At 50.3% G+C, this 15,560-nt stretch overlaps 1 protein-coding gene across 5 annotated transcripts in view; it reads left to right on the plus strand.

Moving 5' to 3' along the window:
• Positions 1-15,560, plus strand: part of LOC140205041 (nesprin-2-like) — a 209,158-nt gene that overhangs the window by 108,398 nt on the left and 85,200 nt on the right. For all 5 annotated transcript variants that reach the window (XM_072272150.1, XM_072272167.1, XM_072272130.1 and 2 more), the window contains 6 exons: positions 995-1,191; positions 4,195-4,327; positions 6,959-7,141; positions 8,537-8,683; positions 9,256-9,432; positions 14,166-14,321. In XM_072272150.1, coding sequence (XP_072128251.1) covers positions 995-1,191; positions 4,195-4,327; positions 6,959-7,141; positions 8,537-8,683; positions 9,256-9,432; positions 14,166-14,321 — 993 coding nt within the window. The remainder of the gene's footprint in view (positions 1-994; positions 1,192-4,194; positions 4,328-6,958; positions 7,142-8,536; positions 8,684-9,255; positions 9,433-14,165; positions 14,322-15,560) is intronic.

The raw sequence follows: 15,560 nt of genomic DNA on the forward strand, positions 1-15,560 counted from the left end.
TGACGGCTCTGGACCCATATTTGCTGGAGTGGATGAGGTGAATTTCATTGAAACCTAACGAATATTGAAAAGTCCAATAGAATGGATGTGGAGAGAATGTTTCCTATCATGGGGGAGTCTAGGACCAGGGGACACAGCTTCAAAATAGAAGGATGTTCCTTTAGAAAAGAGATGAGGAGGAATTTCTTTAGCCACAGGACAGCGAACCTGTGAAATTCATCGCCACGGGCAGCCAAGTCATTGGGTATATTTAAAAAGGAGGTTGATAAGTTCTTGATTATTAAAGGTGTAATGGGCAATGGGGAGGAGGCAGGAGTAAGGGTTTGAGAGGGAGGATAAATCAGCCATGATTGAATGGCGGAGCAGACCAATTCTGTGCTTCTGTCTTATGGTCTTAAACTTAGTGATGTTTTGGGACCAGAGTGCTGCTGGAGGAAAAGGGTCTGGGGGCTAAGGACCCAGTGCATGTTGTAAGACAGCTCTATGGATGGGGATCACAGGGGCAAAGGGTGAGGATGGAGGAGGTGCTGAGGGAACTGGAGTTGGTGGAGAGCCCTGAGCTGAAGTGGTTGCTGGGAAGACCAGTATTTATTGCAACTTCCTAACTGCCCCTTGAGAAGATGAGGGAGAGTCACCTCTGAACCAGGTGTTGGGAAGGGTCTTGTAGGGTGTAGACTCAATAAGGAGGAGGGACCAAGGATATACTTCCCAGGACAGGGTGGTGTGTGACTGGGAGGGGTACCAGGGGTTCCCCTATTGTCCTTTTCCTTGGTTGAGGGAGGATGTGAGAAAGGTTGTGGGTTTGGAAGATGTCTGGGGAAGGAGTGAACCAGTGGGGACTTGTTCATCCAGAGCTTGGTAGGAGGCTCCCTCTTCCCCTCCCTGCCTCTTCCCCTTTCTCTCCCTCTTCCTCTCCCCCTTGCTCTCCCTCTTCCCCTCCCCCTCACCCCCAGCCTTGCCCTCCATCAATGCCGTGCTCTCTGTGACCCTGCAGCATATCCGGGAGAGTCTTGCGGACAGCTGGCCGAGGATGGAGGAGGCACTGAGGAGCGGGAGGACCCTGCTGGAGGTGGTGGACAGCCCTGAGCTAGAGGCCCATCTCCGTGCCCTGGAGGATGCTTGGCTATCCCTGAGGAACCGACTCCACCAGGAGTTACTCCGCATGGAGACGTTACTGGAGCAGTGGAACTGGTCAGTGTGAATGAAGGATCTTGGCCCAAAGCATTCACTCTTTAATCCTCTCCATAGGTGCTGCTTGACCTGCTGAGTTCCTCCAGCTTTTTGAATGTGTTGCTCAAAATTTCCAACGTCTGCAGAATCTCCTGTATCAGTGCGAACCCTCCCCATCCACAGCACTGGCGTTAGGAAAGACCTGGTGCAAGCCCATTGTCCTAACGGGCAACAGTTCTGTCCATCTCCCACACAGCAAGTATCCATGTGGCAATCAGCTGGTGACCAAACACTCTGCAGTGAAGATGTTGTGCTTGGAGTTGGAAGACTGGGTGGAGGGAGGAAAGGAGTCCACTCTCCTCTCCTGTCAGATTTCTCCCCCTCCCACTACCCTCTTTTTCCATTCCATGTTCTGGTTCCCCTTCTTTTCTCACCCCGCTCTGGTACCCCTCCTCCTTCCTTTTCCCCATGGTCCGCTCTCCTCTCCTATCGGATTACTTCCCCTCCTAGTGTCAGAAGTTGTGGAGGACGAGAGGAATTCTATCCCTGGTAGGGTGGCAGGAAGATGGGGTAAGAGCAGACTTGTGTGAAACGGATCCATTTCACCTACCACCCGACCAGTCTCCGCGTCTAGTACATAATTCCCTGAAAGTTCTGCCACCTCCAACAGGATCCCACCACTAAGTACATCTTTCCCTCTACCCCACTTTCTGCTTTCCGCAGGGATTGCTCCCTAAGCGACTCCCTTGTCCATTTGTCCCTCCCCAATGATCTCCCTCCTGGCACTTATCCTTGTAAGCAGAACAAGTGCCACACCTGCCCCTACACCTCCTCCCTCATTACCATCCAGGGCCCTAAACAGTCCTTCCAGGTGAGGTGACACTTCACCTGTGAGTATGTTGGGGTCACTTACTGTGTTCGGTGCTCCCGGTATGGCCTCCCCTACATCGGTGAGACCCACTTCACCGAGCATCTACGCTCTGTCTGCCAGAACAAACAGGATCTCCTAGTGGCCACCCATTATAATTCCACTTCCCATTCCCATTCCGATATGTCCATCCATGGTCTCTTCCATTGTCATGATGAGGCCACTCTTGGGTTGGAGGGACAACACCTTATATTCTGTTTGGGTAGCCTCCAACCTAATTGCATGAATGTTAATTTCTCAAACTTCTGGTAATGCTCCCCAAATCCCTCCCCCTTTCACCATTTCCCATCCCCGATTCCCTCTCTCACCTTATCTCAGCCCATCGCCTCCCTCTGGTTCTCCTTCCCCCTTTTTCTTTCTTGCATGGCCTTCTGTCTCTTTCACCAATCAACTTCCCAGCTCTTTACTTCATTCCTCCCCTCCAGGTTTCACCGATCACCTGGTGGTTCGCTCTCCCCTTCCCCCACCTTTTAAATCTACTTCCTCGGCTTTTTTTTCTCCAGTCCTGCCGAAGGGTTTCGGCTGGAAATGTCGACTGTACTCTTTTCCATAGATGCTGCCCGGCCTGCTGAGTTCCTCCAGCATTTTGTGTGTCTTGCTCGGATTTCCAGCATCTGCAGATTTTTTTCTTGTTTCTCTCTCCTATCAGATGCCGCCTTCTTCAACCACCTATCACCACCCCCCACTCCCTCCACCTACCCATCTCCCCCTCACCTATCCCCTGCCAGTTTGTATTTCTTCCCCCTCCCTCACCTTTTTATTCTGCATTCTTCCCATTTTCTTTCCATTCCTGCCAAAGGGCCTCAGCCTGAAACCTTGACTGTTTATTCCCCTGCATAGATACTTCCCGACCCGCTGCCTACCTCCAGCATTTTGAATCAGTGGTTGGGAGGAATGGGGCTTGTTTTTCTGTTCTTCGGAGTATTGTGGACCTGCTACGCAGGTTCTGGAAGATGTGGAACACTTGTGGGCTGTTCCCAGCAGATCCTTGGGTTGTGTACTGCAAGCAACACATTTCACTGTACGTTTTAATGTACACATGATAAATGAATCTGTAACTTGTGTGTGGTCCAGATGTTGCTCTCTGCTCCCCCTCAGGGGCGCAAGTCACTAACGTGAACTCCAGGCTGTAGATGGGGCCAGCAATGAAGAGAGTGATCAGGAAATGCTGTGTCCCTGACAATTGACCAGCGCTGTGGGAACCTGAGGGAAGAGGCTCATTCTGTGGAGGAGGGGGAATGGCTGGGAGGGAGATAGTGAATGGAAAATGCTGGAAAATGATAGAAGTTTCTTGATGATGTCCAGGTGATGTCTGGTCTGGGAGCCCCCTGTCAGGGACAGTAGAGTCCCTGTTCATTCCTCACCCCCCTCCCCCTGTCTCTCTCACCGTCCCCCCGTCTCTCTCACCGTCCCCCCGTCTCTCTCTCTCGCCCCCCCGTCTCTCTCTCTCTCGCCCCCTCGTCTCTCTCTCTCGCCCCCCTGTCTCTCTCTCTCCCTCCCCCATCTCTCTCTCTCCCTCCCCCGTCTCTCTCTCTCTCCCCCATCTCTCTCTCTCGCTTCCTCTCGCTCCCCCTCTCTGTCTCTCCCACTTTGTCTCTCTCACTTCCTCTCGCTCCCCCCCTGTCTCTCCCACTCTGTCTCTCTCACTTCCTCTCGCTCTCCCCGTCTCTCTCGCTCCCCCTCTCTCCCCCCGTCTCTCTCGCTCCCCCTCTCTCCCCCGTCTCTCTCACTCCCCCTCTCTCCCCCCGTCTCTCTCGCTCCCCCTCTGTCTGTCTCTCTCGCTCCCCCTCTGTCTGTCTCTCTCGCTCCCCCTCTCTGTCTGTCTCTCTCGCTCCCCCTCTCTGTCTGTCTCTCTCGCCCCCTCTCTGTCTCTCTCGCCCCCTCTCTGTCTCTCTCGCCCCCTCTCTGTCTCTCATGCTCCCCCTCTGTCTCTCACGCTCCCCCTCTCTGTCTCTCTTGCTCCCTCCCTGTCTCTCTCACCCCCTCTCTGACTCTCCCACTCTGTTTCTCCATCCCTCCCCATCTCTCCGTCCCCCCTCTGTTTCTCTCCCTTCTTCCACTACGATGTCCATAATGGCTTCCCCCAAAATTCCCAGGTTTCAGAGAGAATCCGGTGGCTTTGAGGAGTGGCTGGATCAGGCTGGGAACCAGGTGATGTACTGGAAGCAGGAGTCGCTGAGTGTCCCCTTGAATGTGGAGAGCAGAAGGAATCAGCTCAGACTCTTCCTGGTAAGTACTGGTCATGCTTGGGTCCGGGCTCCCGCATTAATCCCATCACCTCTCCGAGGGCAGCCCCACGGCATTCCCAAGTTAGAGTCTAGAATCAGGCAGTGAATTCCAATCCAGCCAAATCATCTCAAGTGAGGTACAGCACTAAACAGGCCCTTCATTCCACGGAGTTTGTACTGACCACCAGCCACATGCTATCATCATCCTTCCCACATAGCCCTTCATTTTTCTTTCAATTTATGTATCTGCGTCTACCACCACCCCTGACAGGGTGTTCCACATACACACTACACTCTGTGTGTATAAAAAAAACAAAACAAAACACAACAACAACAACAACAAAAAAACCTACCTCTGATATCCCCTTTATATCCTCAGTGCCGAAGAAGAGCAAGGTGGCATGCCTGAATGACTATTGACCTGTGGCTCTGACATCAATTGCTATGAAGTGCTTTGAGCGGTTGGTTATGGCACACATCAACCACAGCCTACCGGTCAACCTCGACACTTTGCAATTCGCCTACCAGAGCAACAGGTCAACAGCAGATGCCATCTCTCTGGCCCTACATTCCTCCTTAGAACACCTGGAGAATAAAGGTGCATATGTAAGGCTCTTTTTCATTGACTACAGCTCTGCCTTTAATACCATCATTCCAAATAATCTGATTCCCAAGCTCCGGAACCTGGGCCTTAGCACTCAGATCTGCAGCTGGATCTTCAACTTCCTCACAGACAGGGCCCAGGTTGTAAAAAATAGGGGACAAGCTCTCCTCTACAATCACTCTGAGCACCGGTGCCCCACAAGGCTGTGTACTCAGCCCCCTGCTGTACTCACTGTACACCCATGATTGTGTAGCCAAGTTTCCATCGAACTCAATATATAAGTTTGCTGATGACACCACAATTGCAGGCCGTATCTTGGGTAATGATGAGTTTGAGTACAGAGAGGAAATTAAAAACCTGGTGGCATGGTGCGAAGACAATAACCTATCCCTCAACATCAGCAAGACGAAGGAATTGGTTGTTGATTTCAGAAGGAGTAGCGGACCGCACGACCCTACTTACATCGGTGGTGCGCAAGTGGAACAGGTCAAAAGCTTTAAGTTCCTCGGGGTCAATATCACAAATGACCTGACTTGGTCCAACCAAGCAGAGTCCACTGCCAAGAAGGCCCACCGGCGCCTTTACTTCCTGAGAAAGTGAAAGAAATTTGGCCTGTCCCCTAAAACCCTCACTAATTTTTATAGATGCACCGTAGAAAGCATTCTTCTAGGGTGCATCACAACCTGGTATGGAAGCTGACCTGTCCAAGACCGGAAGAAGCTGCAGAAGATCGTGAACACAGCCCAGCACATCACACAAACCAATCTTCCGTCCTTGGACTCACTTCACACCTCACGCTGTCGGAGCAGTGCTGCCAGGATAATCAAGGACACGATCCACCCAGCCAACGCACTTTTTGTCCCTCTTCCCTCCAGGAGAAGGCTCAGGAGCTTGAAGACTCGTATGGTCAGATTTTTTCCAACTGTGATAAGACTGCTGAATGGATCCTGACCCGGATCTGGGTCATACCCTCCAACTATCCAGACCTGCCTCTTGGTTTTTTTGCACTACCTTACTTTCCCTTTTCTATTTTCTATTTATGATTTATAATTTAAATTTTTAATATTTACTATCGATTTGTATTCCAGGGAGTGCAAAGTGCAGAATCAAATATCGCTGTGATGATTGTACGTTCTAGTATCAATTGTTTGGTGACAATAAAGAATAAAGTATAAAGTACTTCCCTCAAAATTATACCCCCCTATATTAACCATTTCCACCCTGGGTCTCTGTCTGGCCACTCTATCTATGTCTCTTACCCCTTTGTACTCCTCTATCAAGTCACTTCTTGTCCTGCTTCACTCCAAAGAGAAAAGCCCTAGCTCGCTCAATCTGTCCTCATAAAATATGCTCTCTAATCCAGACGGCATCCTGGTAAATTTCCCCTACATCCTCTCTAAAGCTTCCAAACAGCCAGATTTTTTTCCCAGGGTAGAAATGCTAATTCAAGGGGACATCATTTTAAGGTGCTTGGAGGAAAGTCTAGGGGAGGGATATCAGAGGAAAGTTTTGTTTCACACAGAGTGTGGTGGGATTGTGGAATGCACCGCCAAAGGTGGTGGTAGAGGCAGATACATCATTAATGTTTTAAATAGGCACATGGATGATAGAAAAATGGAGGGCTACATGGGAGGGAAGGTCTATCTTCGAATAGTTTAAAGTTGAGCTCAAGATCATAGACCACTGTCCAGTGGAGGCCTATGTTCTAAAGTCTGAGAATAGTGGGGAAGAAGCCATTGTTGAACTTTGAGGTGTAGTCTGAGTCTTCAGATGGCAGCATTGAGAAGAGGGCATGTCTTCTTGATGGCGGGGATCTCTGATAATGGATGTTGCCTTCCTGAGATATCCTCAGTGGTGGGTGAGCTGTACCCGTGATAGAACTGGTGGAGTGCTACCACTTTCTGTGCCTTCTGTGTCCATGTGTGGTGTAGATTCCACACCGGGGTGTAGTCTCCCCGAGAGACCCTGAGCTGGGCATCTGCCTCTCCTGAACCTGGGATCAACCTCTCTCTTTCTCCCCTCCTCCAGGACTTCAGGAAGGAGGTGGAGGAGCGGAACCCCTCCGGGGCAGCGGTGACCGGCAGTGGGCGCCGGCTGCTGGCACTGCAGCACACCCCAAGTGCCGCTGTGCAGGAACAGCTGGAGCAGTTGGAGAGGCGTTGGGCACAACTGGCCGGGGAGCTGCCCCCCATCCAGGAATGGCTGCTGCAGGTCAGGATGGGGTAGAAAAGGGCAGGAACGGTGAGAGCGTGATGGGCAGGGTGTTTATGGGGGAAGGAGGGAAGGATAGGGTACAGGAGGAGTATTGGGCGTGGGGGAGTGGAGGAGGGTTTAGAAGTGGGGATGATGGTTGGTCAGGAGGGTGGGGTGTAATGGGTGTTTATGGGGGAGGGTAAGATGGGGTACAGGAGGAATATTGGGTGTGGGGGAGTGGAGGAGGTTCAGGAGTGGGGTGTGATGGGTGGTAGGGAGGGTGGGGTGTTTATGGGGGAAGGAGGGTAGGATGGGGTACAGGAGGAATATTGGGTGTGGGGGAGTGGAGGAGGGTTCAGGAGTAGGGATGATGGGTGGTCGGGAGGGTGGGGAGAGTGGGGTGCAGGGTGGGCATTGAATGGAGGAGGAATTTGTGGAGGGATGGGAGGGGGAGAGTGGGCCATTCATTCGGGTGATGGGAGGCGGGGAGGGGAGAGCATGGGGAAGGAGGGATTTAGGTGGAGAGGCTGGGGGAGGGTTAAGTGGTGGGGGTGTGGGAAGGGAGTGTGGGTTGGGTTGAGGGATGGAGGGGTGGGTGGGGTGGGTGTTTGGGAAGGGGCGAGGCAGGGTGGTGTGAGTGGAGAAGCAATGAGGAGGGGGTGAAGGAAGGGTTCAGGGTAGAAATATATGAGAGTGGAGATTGGTTCAGGCATTCATGTTCCTGGGGAGGGCCCACTATAGCTCTGTGGGGGTGGGGGTTAGTGCAGATAGACTATGTACCATAGTCCATAGAATATTGAAAAATTCAACGCAAGAACAGGCCCTTCGGCCCACCATGTCTATGCTGGACGACGCCAAATTAAATTAAATCTCTTCTGCCTACACATAAACCATATCCCTCCCTTCTCCACATACTCATTTGTCTCTCAATTGCCACCATCATATTTAGGCATAGAACATCTGTATAGGGTTTGATGAGGCAGATGTTGAGATGCTTCCACCAGTGAGAAAGTCACAAGCAAGGGGGTGAGGTTACAAAATAAAGGGTGGGTCATCTAAAACTGGAGTGTAGATATTTCTTTTCTTAGACCCACATAATGGAGTAGACCCAGAGTTAGGAGCAGAGTTAGATGATTAGACCCACCCAGTCTGTCTGTAACTCTCTGGAATTCTCTGTCCCCGAGAATGGGGGAAGGCAGATCTTTGGATATACCTGGGGTGAAGATGGACAAATATCCAGAAGATTGAGGAACCAGAGGGTTGTGGTGAACTGGCACAGAATGGGAGTTGAAGCTGGCAAAGATCAGCCAAAGGGTGGGGCATGATCGAGGGACTGAGTGGCCTACACTTCTACCATCCCCTTCCTCTCCCCCTGTGCTGTCCCTCCCTCAACGGCCTCTTCCTCTGTTCCAGCTACAGGTGGAGGGGATGCCCTCCAGGTTGCTCCTGGCCGAGCTGGTTGAGTGGGTCAGCGGTGTGGACACGCGGCTTCGTGCAGCAGCAGAGGTACCAGCGCTGGGCAGCAGTGCAGCTGTGTTACAGGAACTGCGTGACTGCCAGGTAGGGATTGTAGGCTGGCCCCGAAGGCAAGGAGCCAGGGGGACATTGGGCAAAGGGCAGGAGCTGTTGGGAAAGGATAAAAGGCAAAGGGTAGACATGGGGTGAGGATTGTTGAATGTTGGGCAAGGAGGAAGGGTGTGGGACACTGGACAAAGGGCAGGGGTCAAGAATTGGGTGAGGAGGGATAGACAAGTGAAAAAAAGATGTGGGACAGTGAGTGAAGGACATGGGGCAAGAGCTAAGGGCAAGAGGTCTGGTGAGGGGGCAGGAGTTGTGGAGTGATGAAGGAGCAGGAGATATGGGGCAAGATTTGAGGCCAAGTGGCGGCCAGAGGACAGGAGTTGTAGAGCGATGAGCATGGGGCAAGAAGCATTGGTTCAGGGACACGGGGGCATTTGGCAAGAGGCAGGTCATGGAGTGAGGAGTGGTGGGCAGATCCTCTCGCTACAAGGGTGAGGCTCTCAGGAGGTGCCAGGTGCAAGGATGGGCTGGGGAAAGTGTGGAGGGAGCAGGGCTGAAGATGGCCCCCGCGGGTTGTGGAGGTGAGTGACCCTTGCCCTTCTCTCCTGCAGCACCAGAAACTGGAAGTAAGCTGCTGGCAGCCAGCGGTCGACTCTGTGAACCACTCTCTGCTCCAAGTGAGAGACGAGGACGTGGAGGGCAGTCGGTACAGCAAGATGGAGCTGGCTGAACAACTCGGCAGTCTGAACCTCCACTGGGAGACGCTGTGCCACAACCTGAACACCAGGGTGAGCGACCGGAGCAGTCACACAGCAAGCACGGCCCATCCTGCCCTCCGCCATTTCATCATGGCTGATGTGTTTCCCCATTCTCCTGCCTTCTCCCCCTAACCTTTGACTCCCTGACTAATCAAAAACTTATCAAACTCTGCTTTACATACACCTGATGACTTGCCCTCCACAGCCTCAGTGACAATGAATTCCATGTATTCACCACCCTCTGGCTAAAGAAGTTCCTCCTCACCTCTGTTCTAAAGGGAGGTGCATCTGTTCTGAGGCTGTGCCCTTGGGTCCTCGACTCTCCCACTGTTGGAAACGTCCTCTGCAAGTCCAACACTTTCAATAGTTGGTAGGTTTTGCTGACCTAGTTCCGATTAGAGTCATAGAGCACTATAGCACGTAAGCAGGCCTTTCAGCCCATCTAGTCCATGCCAACCTGATCTGCTGCCTGGTCCCACCTACCTGCAGCTAGGCCATACACGTCCCATCCATGTGCCTATCCAAATTCCTCGTAAATGGTGCAGTCAAACCTGCATCTACCACTTCGTCTGGCGGCTTGTTCCACACTGTCACCACCCTCTGAGTGAGGAATGTGCCCCTTAAATGTTATACCCTTCACCCTTAACCTATGGCCCCTAGTTTTCCTCTCACCCAACCTCAGTGGAAGAGGGCTGCCTGCGTTTTCCCTGCCTTTACCCCTCATGATCTTGTGTACACAGAACTACACTTGGCCTGCTCACCCTTTCTTGTCCACGCACCGTAACTGTCCAAGTGTCTTTTAAATGTTGTAATTGTACCTACCGCTACCACTTTGTCTGGCAGCTCGTACCACACACCACCATCCTTGGGGTGAGAAGGTTAACCCTCAGGTTCCTATTAAATCTCCCTGCTCTCACAGTGCCCTCTAGTTCTTGATTCGCAGTCCTGGGATGAAGCTGTATATTCACCCTATCTACAGTATGCCCCTCATTTTATACACCTCTATAAGGTCACCCTATATTCTCCTGCGTCCCAGCCTGTCTCGCTTCTCCCAATAACTCAGGCCCTCGAGTTCTACAGGACGGAAAGCAGCCTTTCAACCTATTGAGTCCATGCTGACCGTAAACCACTCACTTTGACTAATCCTACAAGCATCATATTTTATTTTCCTCACATTGCCATCAGCTGCCCCAGGTTCTACCCTTCACCCACACGCTAGGGGGGCAATTTACAGCAGCAGATTAATCCACTGACCCTGCACATCACTGGGCTTGTGAGGAAACCGGAGCCCCAAGGAAAACCCACGTGCTCGCAAATAAACTCCACACGGACACTCCCTAGTGCTACCTCAGGGTACTGATGTGATTAAGTGGTCTGTGATGATTAGATTAGATTAGATTAGATTATGAGGACACTCAGTCCTCATTTATAATCATTTAGAAATGCATGCTTTAAAAAATGATACAATGTTCCTCCAGAGTGATACCACAGAAACACAAGACAAACCAAGACTAAAGCTGACAAGACCACATAATTATAACATATAGTTACAACAGTGCAAAGCAATACCGTAATTTGATAAAGAGCAGACCATGGGCACGGTAAAAAAAAGTTTCAAAGTTCTGATAGCCCCATCATCTCACGCAGTCAGTAGAAAGGAGAAACTCTCCCTGCCATGAACCTCCAGTGCTGCAAACTTGCTGATGCAGCACCATTGGAAGCACCCGACCACAGCAGACTCTGAGTCCGTCCGAAAACTTCGAGCCTCCGACCAGCCCTTCGACACCGAGCACTTCGACCCCGCCCGGACCGCCGAGCAACAAACAAAGCCATGGACTCAGGGCCTTTCCCTCAGGAGATTCTGGATCACACAGTAGCAGCGGCAGTGAAACAGGCATTTCAGAAGTTTCACCAGATGTTCCTCCATGCTCTCCATCAAATCAGGATTGTGCACGGCACCCTACTTGACAGATATCAGATTTCACCACCGGAGTGGCCACTGCGAGCTGCGTCGCGTCGCCATCTTCTCGTCCCGCCCAGATGGCAACAAAACAGAGTTTTTCACTGTACCTCAAAATATGTGACAATAATAAACCGGTTTACAAATGATGTGCAATTCGATCCTCAATTTCCTCACTTGCAGACCCCAGTCAGTTCGGATTGGTAACATCTCCTCCATAATCTCCATCAGCACAGGTGCACCACAAGGCTGTGTGTTTAGCCCCCTGCTCTACTCACTTCGCACTTATGACTGTGTGATAATGCTCCAATGCCATATTGAAGTTTGCTGACAACACTGTTGGCTGAATCAAAGATGATGACAAATCAGCATGTAGGAGGGAGATTGAAAATCTGGCTGAGTGGTGCTACAACAACTTTTTTTTAGATTATGAGAACACTCAGTCCTCTTTTATTGTCATTTAGAAATACACACATGCATTAAGAAATGATACAATGTTTCTCCAGAGTGATATCACAGAAAACAGGACAGACCAAAGACTAACACTGACAGAACCATGTAATTATAACATATAGTTACAGCAGTGCAAAGCAATACCATAATTTGATGAAGAACAGACCATGGGCACAGTAAAAAAAAAGTCTCAAAGTCCCGAGTCCCCGATAGCAGGCGGCAAAAGGGAGAAACTCCCTGCCATAAACCTCCAGGCACTGTCAACTTGCCGATGCCTTGGAAGCAGCCGACCACAGCCGACACTGAGTCTATCCGTCCGAAAACTTCGAGCTTCTGACCAGCCTCTCCGTTACAGCCGCCCGAGCACCATCCTCTGCCAAGCACCTTCGACCTCTCCCTGGCCACTGAAACACGCAAAGCCGAGGATTTCGAGGCCTTCTGTTCCGGAGATTCCGGTTACCACACAGTAGCAGCGGCAGCGAAGCGGGCATTTCAGAAAATTTCCAGATGTTTCTCCGTGCTCTCACATCTATCTCCATCAAATCAGAATTGTGCACAGACCCCTACTTGACAGATAACAGATATTCATCACTGAAGTGGCCGCGCGCGCTGCATCGCGCCGCCATCTTCTCCTCCCTCCCACTTCTTACTCAATGTCAGCAAAGCCAAGAAGCTAATTATCGAAGAGGAAATCAGAGGTCCATGAACCAGTTCTCATCGGGGGATCAGAGATGGGAGAGGAACTTTAAATTCCTCAGTGTTATCATTTCAGAGGACCAGTGAGGTGGTGATGTGTTCGGATGCAGCATCCTCTCGGGCCAACCAAATGTATTTTTCCCTTTGTTAAATGTGTTTTTTACAATCGCAAGACGGTGCTGTGAGTCTACCCCATCGGTGTGCTGCTCGTTGATCGGAGGAACCGACCTGGCTTCGGAGGAGTGGGCCTGGGTGCAGATCGCATTGCTGCCTGCTGCTTGAAGGCATCGGAGCTGGTGCACGAAGGCAGCATGCGATGTAACCGTGGGTGATTGTCTTGGACATTTCTCTTGTGGTTGCAAGACCCTGCTGGACATTGATAATGTAAGATGATGCAGGCCTGTTTCCCTTGTCTGGCGGTGCAGTAGGTGGCGTGGGAGATGTGTGGCCTTGGTTGTAGCGAGGTCTAGGCCTCAAGCCGTGTGCTTGCCTGCTGCTGCAGTCCAGGGGAGAGATGCCGGAGGAGTGTAGTATTTCATCCGTGCTCGGTTGGGAGACTAGCCTCTCCTATTGGTGCTGCCCTCCAGTGTTTGATCGGTGGAATGACAGGTTGGACTGCAGTGGCAGTGCACTGCTGGGAATCCGTACAATCAATCTGCATGACATGTCGCTCTGGGTCTTGGACTATATGTGTTTTTTTTGTGTGACAATGTTTTTTTTACTTGCTGTTTTGTTCGGTTGCATTCATGTATAGTTGAATGATAATTAAATTTGAATTTGTTCTCACTTGACCTGTCCTGGGCCCAGCATGTAAGTGCAATTATGAAGAAGGCATGGCAGAGCCCCTATTTGCTTAGGAGTTTACAAAGGCTCGGCCTGACATCTGAAACTTTGACAAATTTCTATAGATTTGTGGTGGCAAGTATATCGGATGGCTGCATCACAGCCTCGTACGGAAACACCAATGCCCTTGAATGGAAAATCCTACCAAAAGTAGTGGATGTGGCCCAGTCCATCATGAGTAAACCCCTCCCCACCATTGAGCACATCTATTCGATGCACTGTTGCAGGAAAGCAGCATCCGTCCTCAGAGAGCCCCACTACCCAGGTCACGCTCTCTTCTCACTGATGCCATCTGCAAGAAGGTACAGGAGCCTCAGGACTCACACCACCAGGTTCAGAAACAATTATTTCACCTCAAGCATAGGCTTGAACAAGAGGGGATAACCACTCGACTTATCTTGCCCCATCACTGAACTGTTCCCACAACCTATGGACTCAATTTTTGGGACTCTTCATCTCATGTTCTTGATATTTATTGTTTATTTATTTATTTATTTATTTATTATTATTTCTGTTTTCCTCTTTGTATTTGCACAGTTGTTGTCTTTTGCATACTGGTTGTCTGCCCTTTTGGTGCGGTTTTTCATGGATTCTGTTATGGTCATTGGATTTTTTGAGTATGCTGCAAGAAATTAATCTCAGGGTTGTATATGGTGACATATATGTACTTTGATAATATATTTACTGTGAACTTGAACTTTTAATGAAGGGATGGTGATGCAGAGGTTGTGACCACAGCCGGTCACTGTCTTGTGTCCGACTGCACTGCTATGACTTACTGCTCTGTCTCTCTGTCTCACTCTCATCACAGGTGCAAAAACTAGACCTAGCGTTGGAGACCTGGACTGACCACGAGCGCAGTGTGCAGTTGTTGGCGAGCTGGCTGGGGACTCAGGCAAAGCGCCTGGAGCACATTCGGGAGGCCAGCAGCTACACCTCCCTCTTGGGCTCGCTGACAGACTGCCAGGTAAGCTCCCCTCCCCTCACGTCCTTCCCCTACAAGCAGTCAGCACCCAGCCTTATCCAACTCTGTCACCTACCCGCCCAACTTTGCCCTAAAAGGCAGATCTCCCCAGACCACTCCTCCAGTTCCTTGGTTCAGTCAGAAGTTTATTACCTCTGTCCTAAATGATGAGTGGTTCGTTGTTTGCGGCAGCTGTAGAGTGCAAAGGCATAAAAAAAATCACTATAAATTACAAGATAAATAAATACTGCAAAAGAGGAATGATGAGGTAGTGTTTAGGGGTTCATGGACCATTCAGAAATATGGCGAAGAAGCTGATACTAAAATATTGAGCGTGTGTGTTCAGACTCCTGTGTTACCTCCTTGAAGCATGTCCTGCATGGTGAAGATCTTTAAAGAGCACCTCCTCTTGAAGATGTCCTCGATGTGGGGAGGGATGTGCCCATGTTGGAGCTGTCTGAGTTTACAACCCTCTGCAGCTTTTTCCATCCTGCTCGTTGGAGCCTCCATAGCAGCCGGTGATGCAACCCATCAGAATGCCCTCCACTGCCGATCGGTAGAAATTTGCGCGAGGTTTTAGTGATGTACCAAGAATTCCCAGTCAGCTATTATCCCTTCAGAGGCAGAGGAACCCCTGAGGATTGGGTTTAATATCACAGGCATAGGTCGTGAAATTTGTTGATTTACATTGCAATACATAATTTTTTTAAAAAACTATAAGTTACAATAAGAAATATATATTAAATAATTAAGTAGTGAGAAAAGAAAGCAAAAAAAAATATTGTGAGCCATAGTGTCAGGTCTCCCCATTTCCCCATTTCTGATCGTGTCCCATCAGCCGCTACTGGGCATTGAGACAGTGAGGTGGGGAGGCAGGACTGAGGGTAAATCACTGCTGTCAAAGGGCAAAGCCATCTATACCAATATCCTTGTGTCTGCAGCAGTACAAACTGGACCGCAGTTGAGGGAGTTTTATAGAGACAGGCTGGAATCCAATGGAAGAACAGATCCCCAGGAGTGAGTCACAGGCTGGGATCTAATCCAGGGGTTTGGGAGTTTATATGTAGAATAACAGATCCCCGGGAGTGGGCCACAGGCTGGAATCTAATCCAGGGGTTTGGGAGTTTATATATAGAATAACAGGTCCCTGGGAGTGAGTCACAGGCTGGGATCTAATCCAGGGGTTTAGGTGTTTATATATAGAATAACAAATCCCTGTGAGTGTGTTACAAGTTGAGATTT

Source organism: Mobula birostris, chromosome 1 (assembly GCF_030028105.1).
Source record: "Mobula birostris isolate sMobBir1 chromosome 1, sMobBir1.hap1, whole genome shotgun sequence".
Classification (NCBI taxonomy): Eukaryota; Metazoa; Chordata; class Chondrichthyes; order Myliobatiformes; family Myliobatidae; genus Mobula; species Mobula birostris.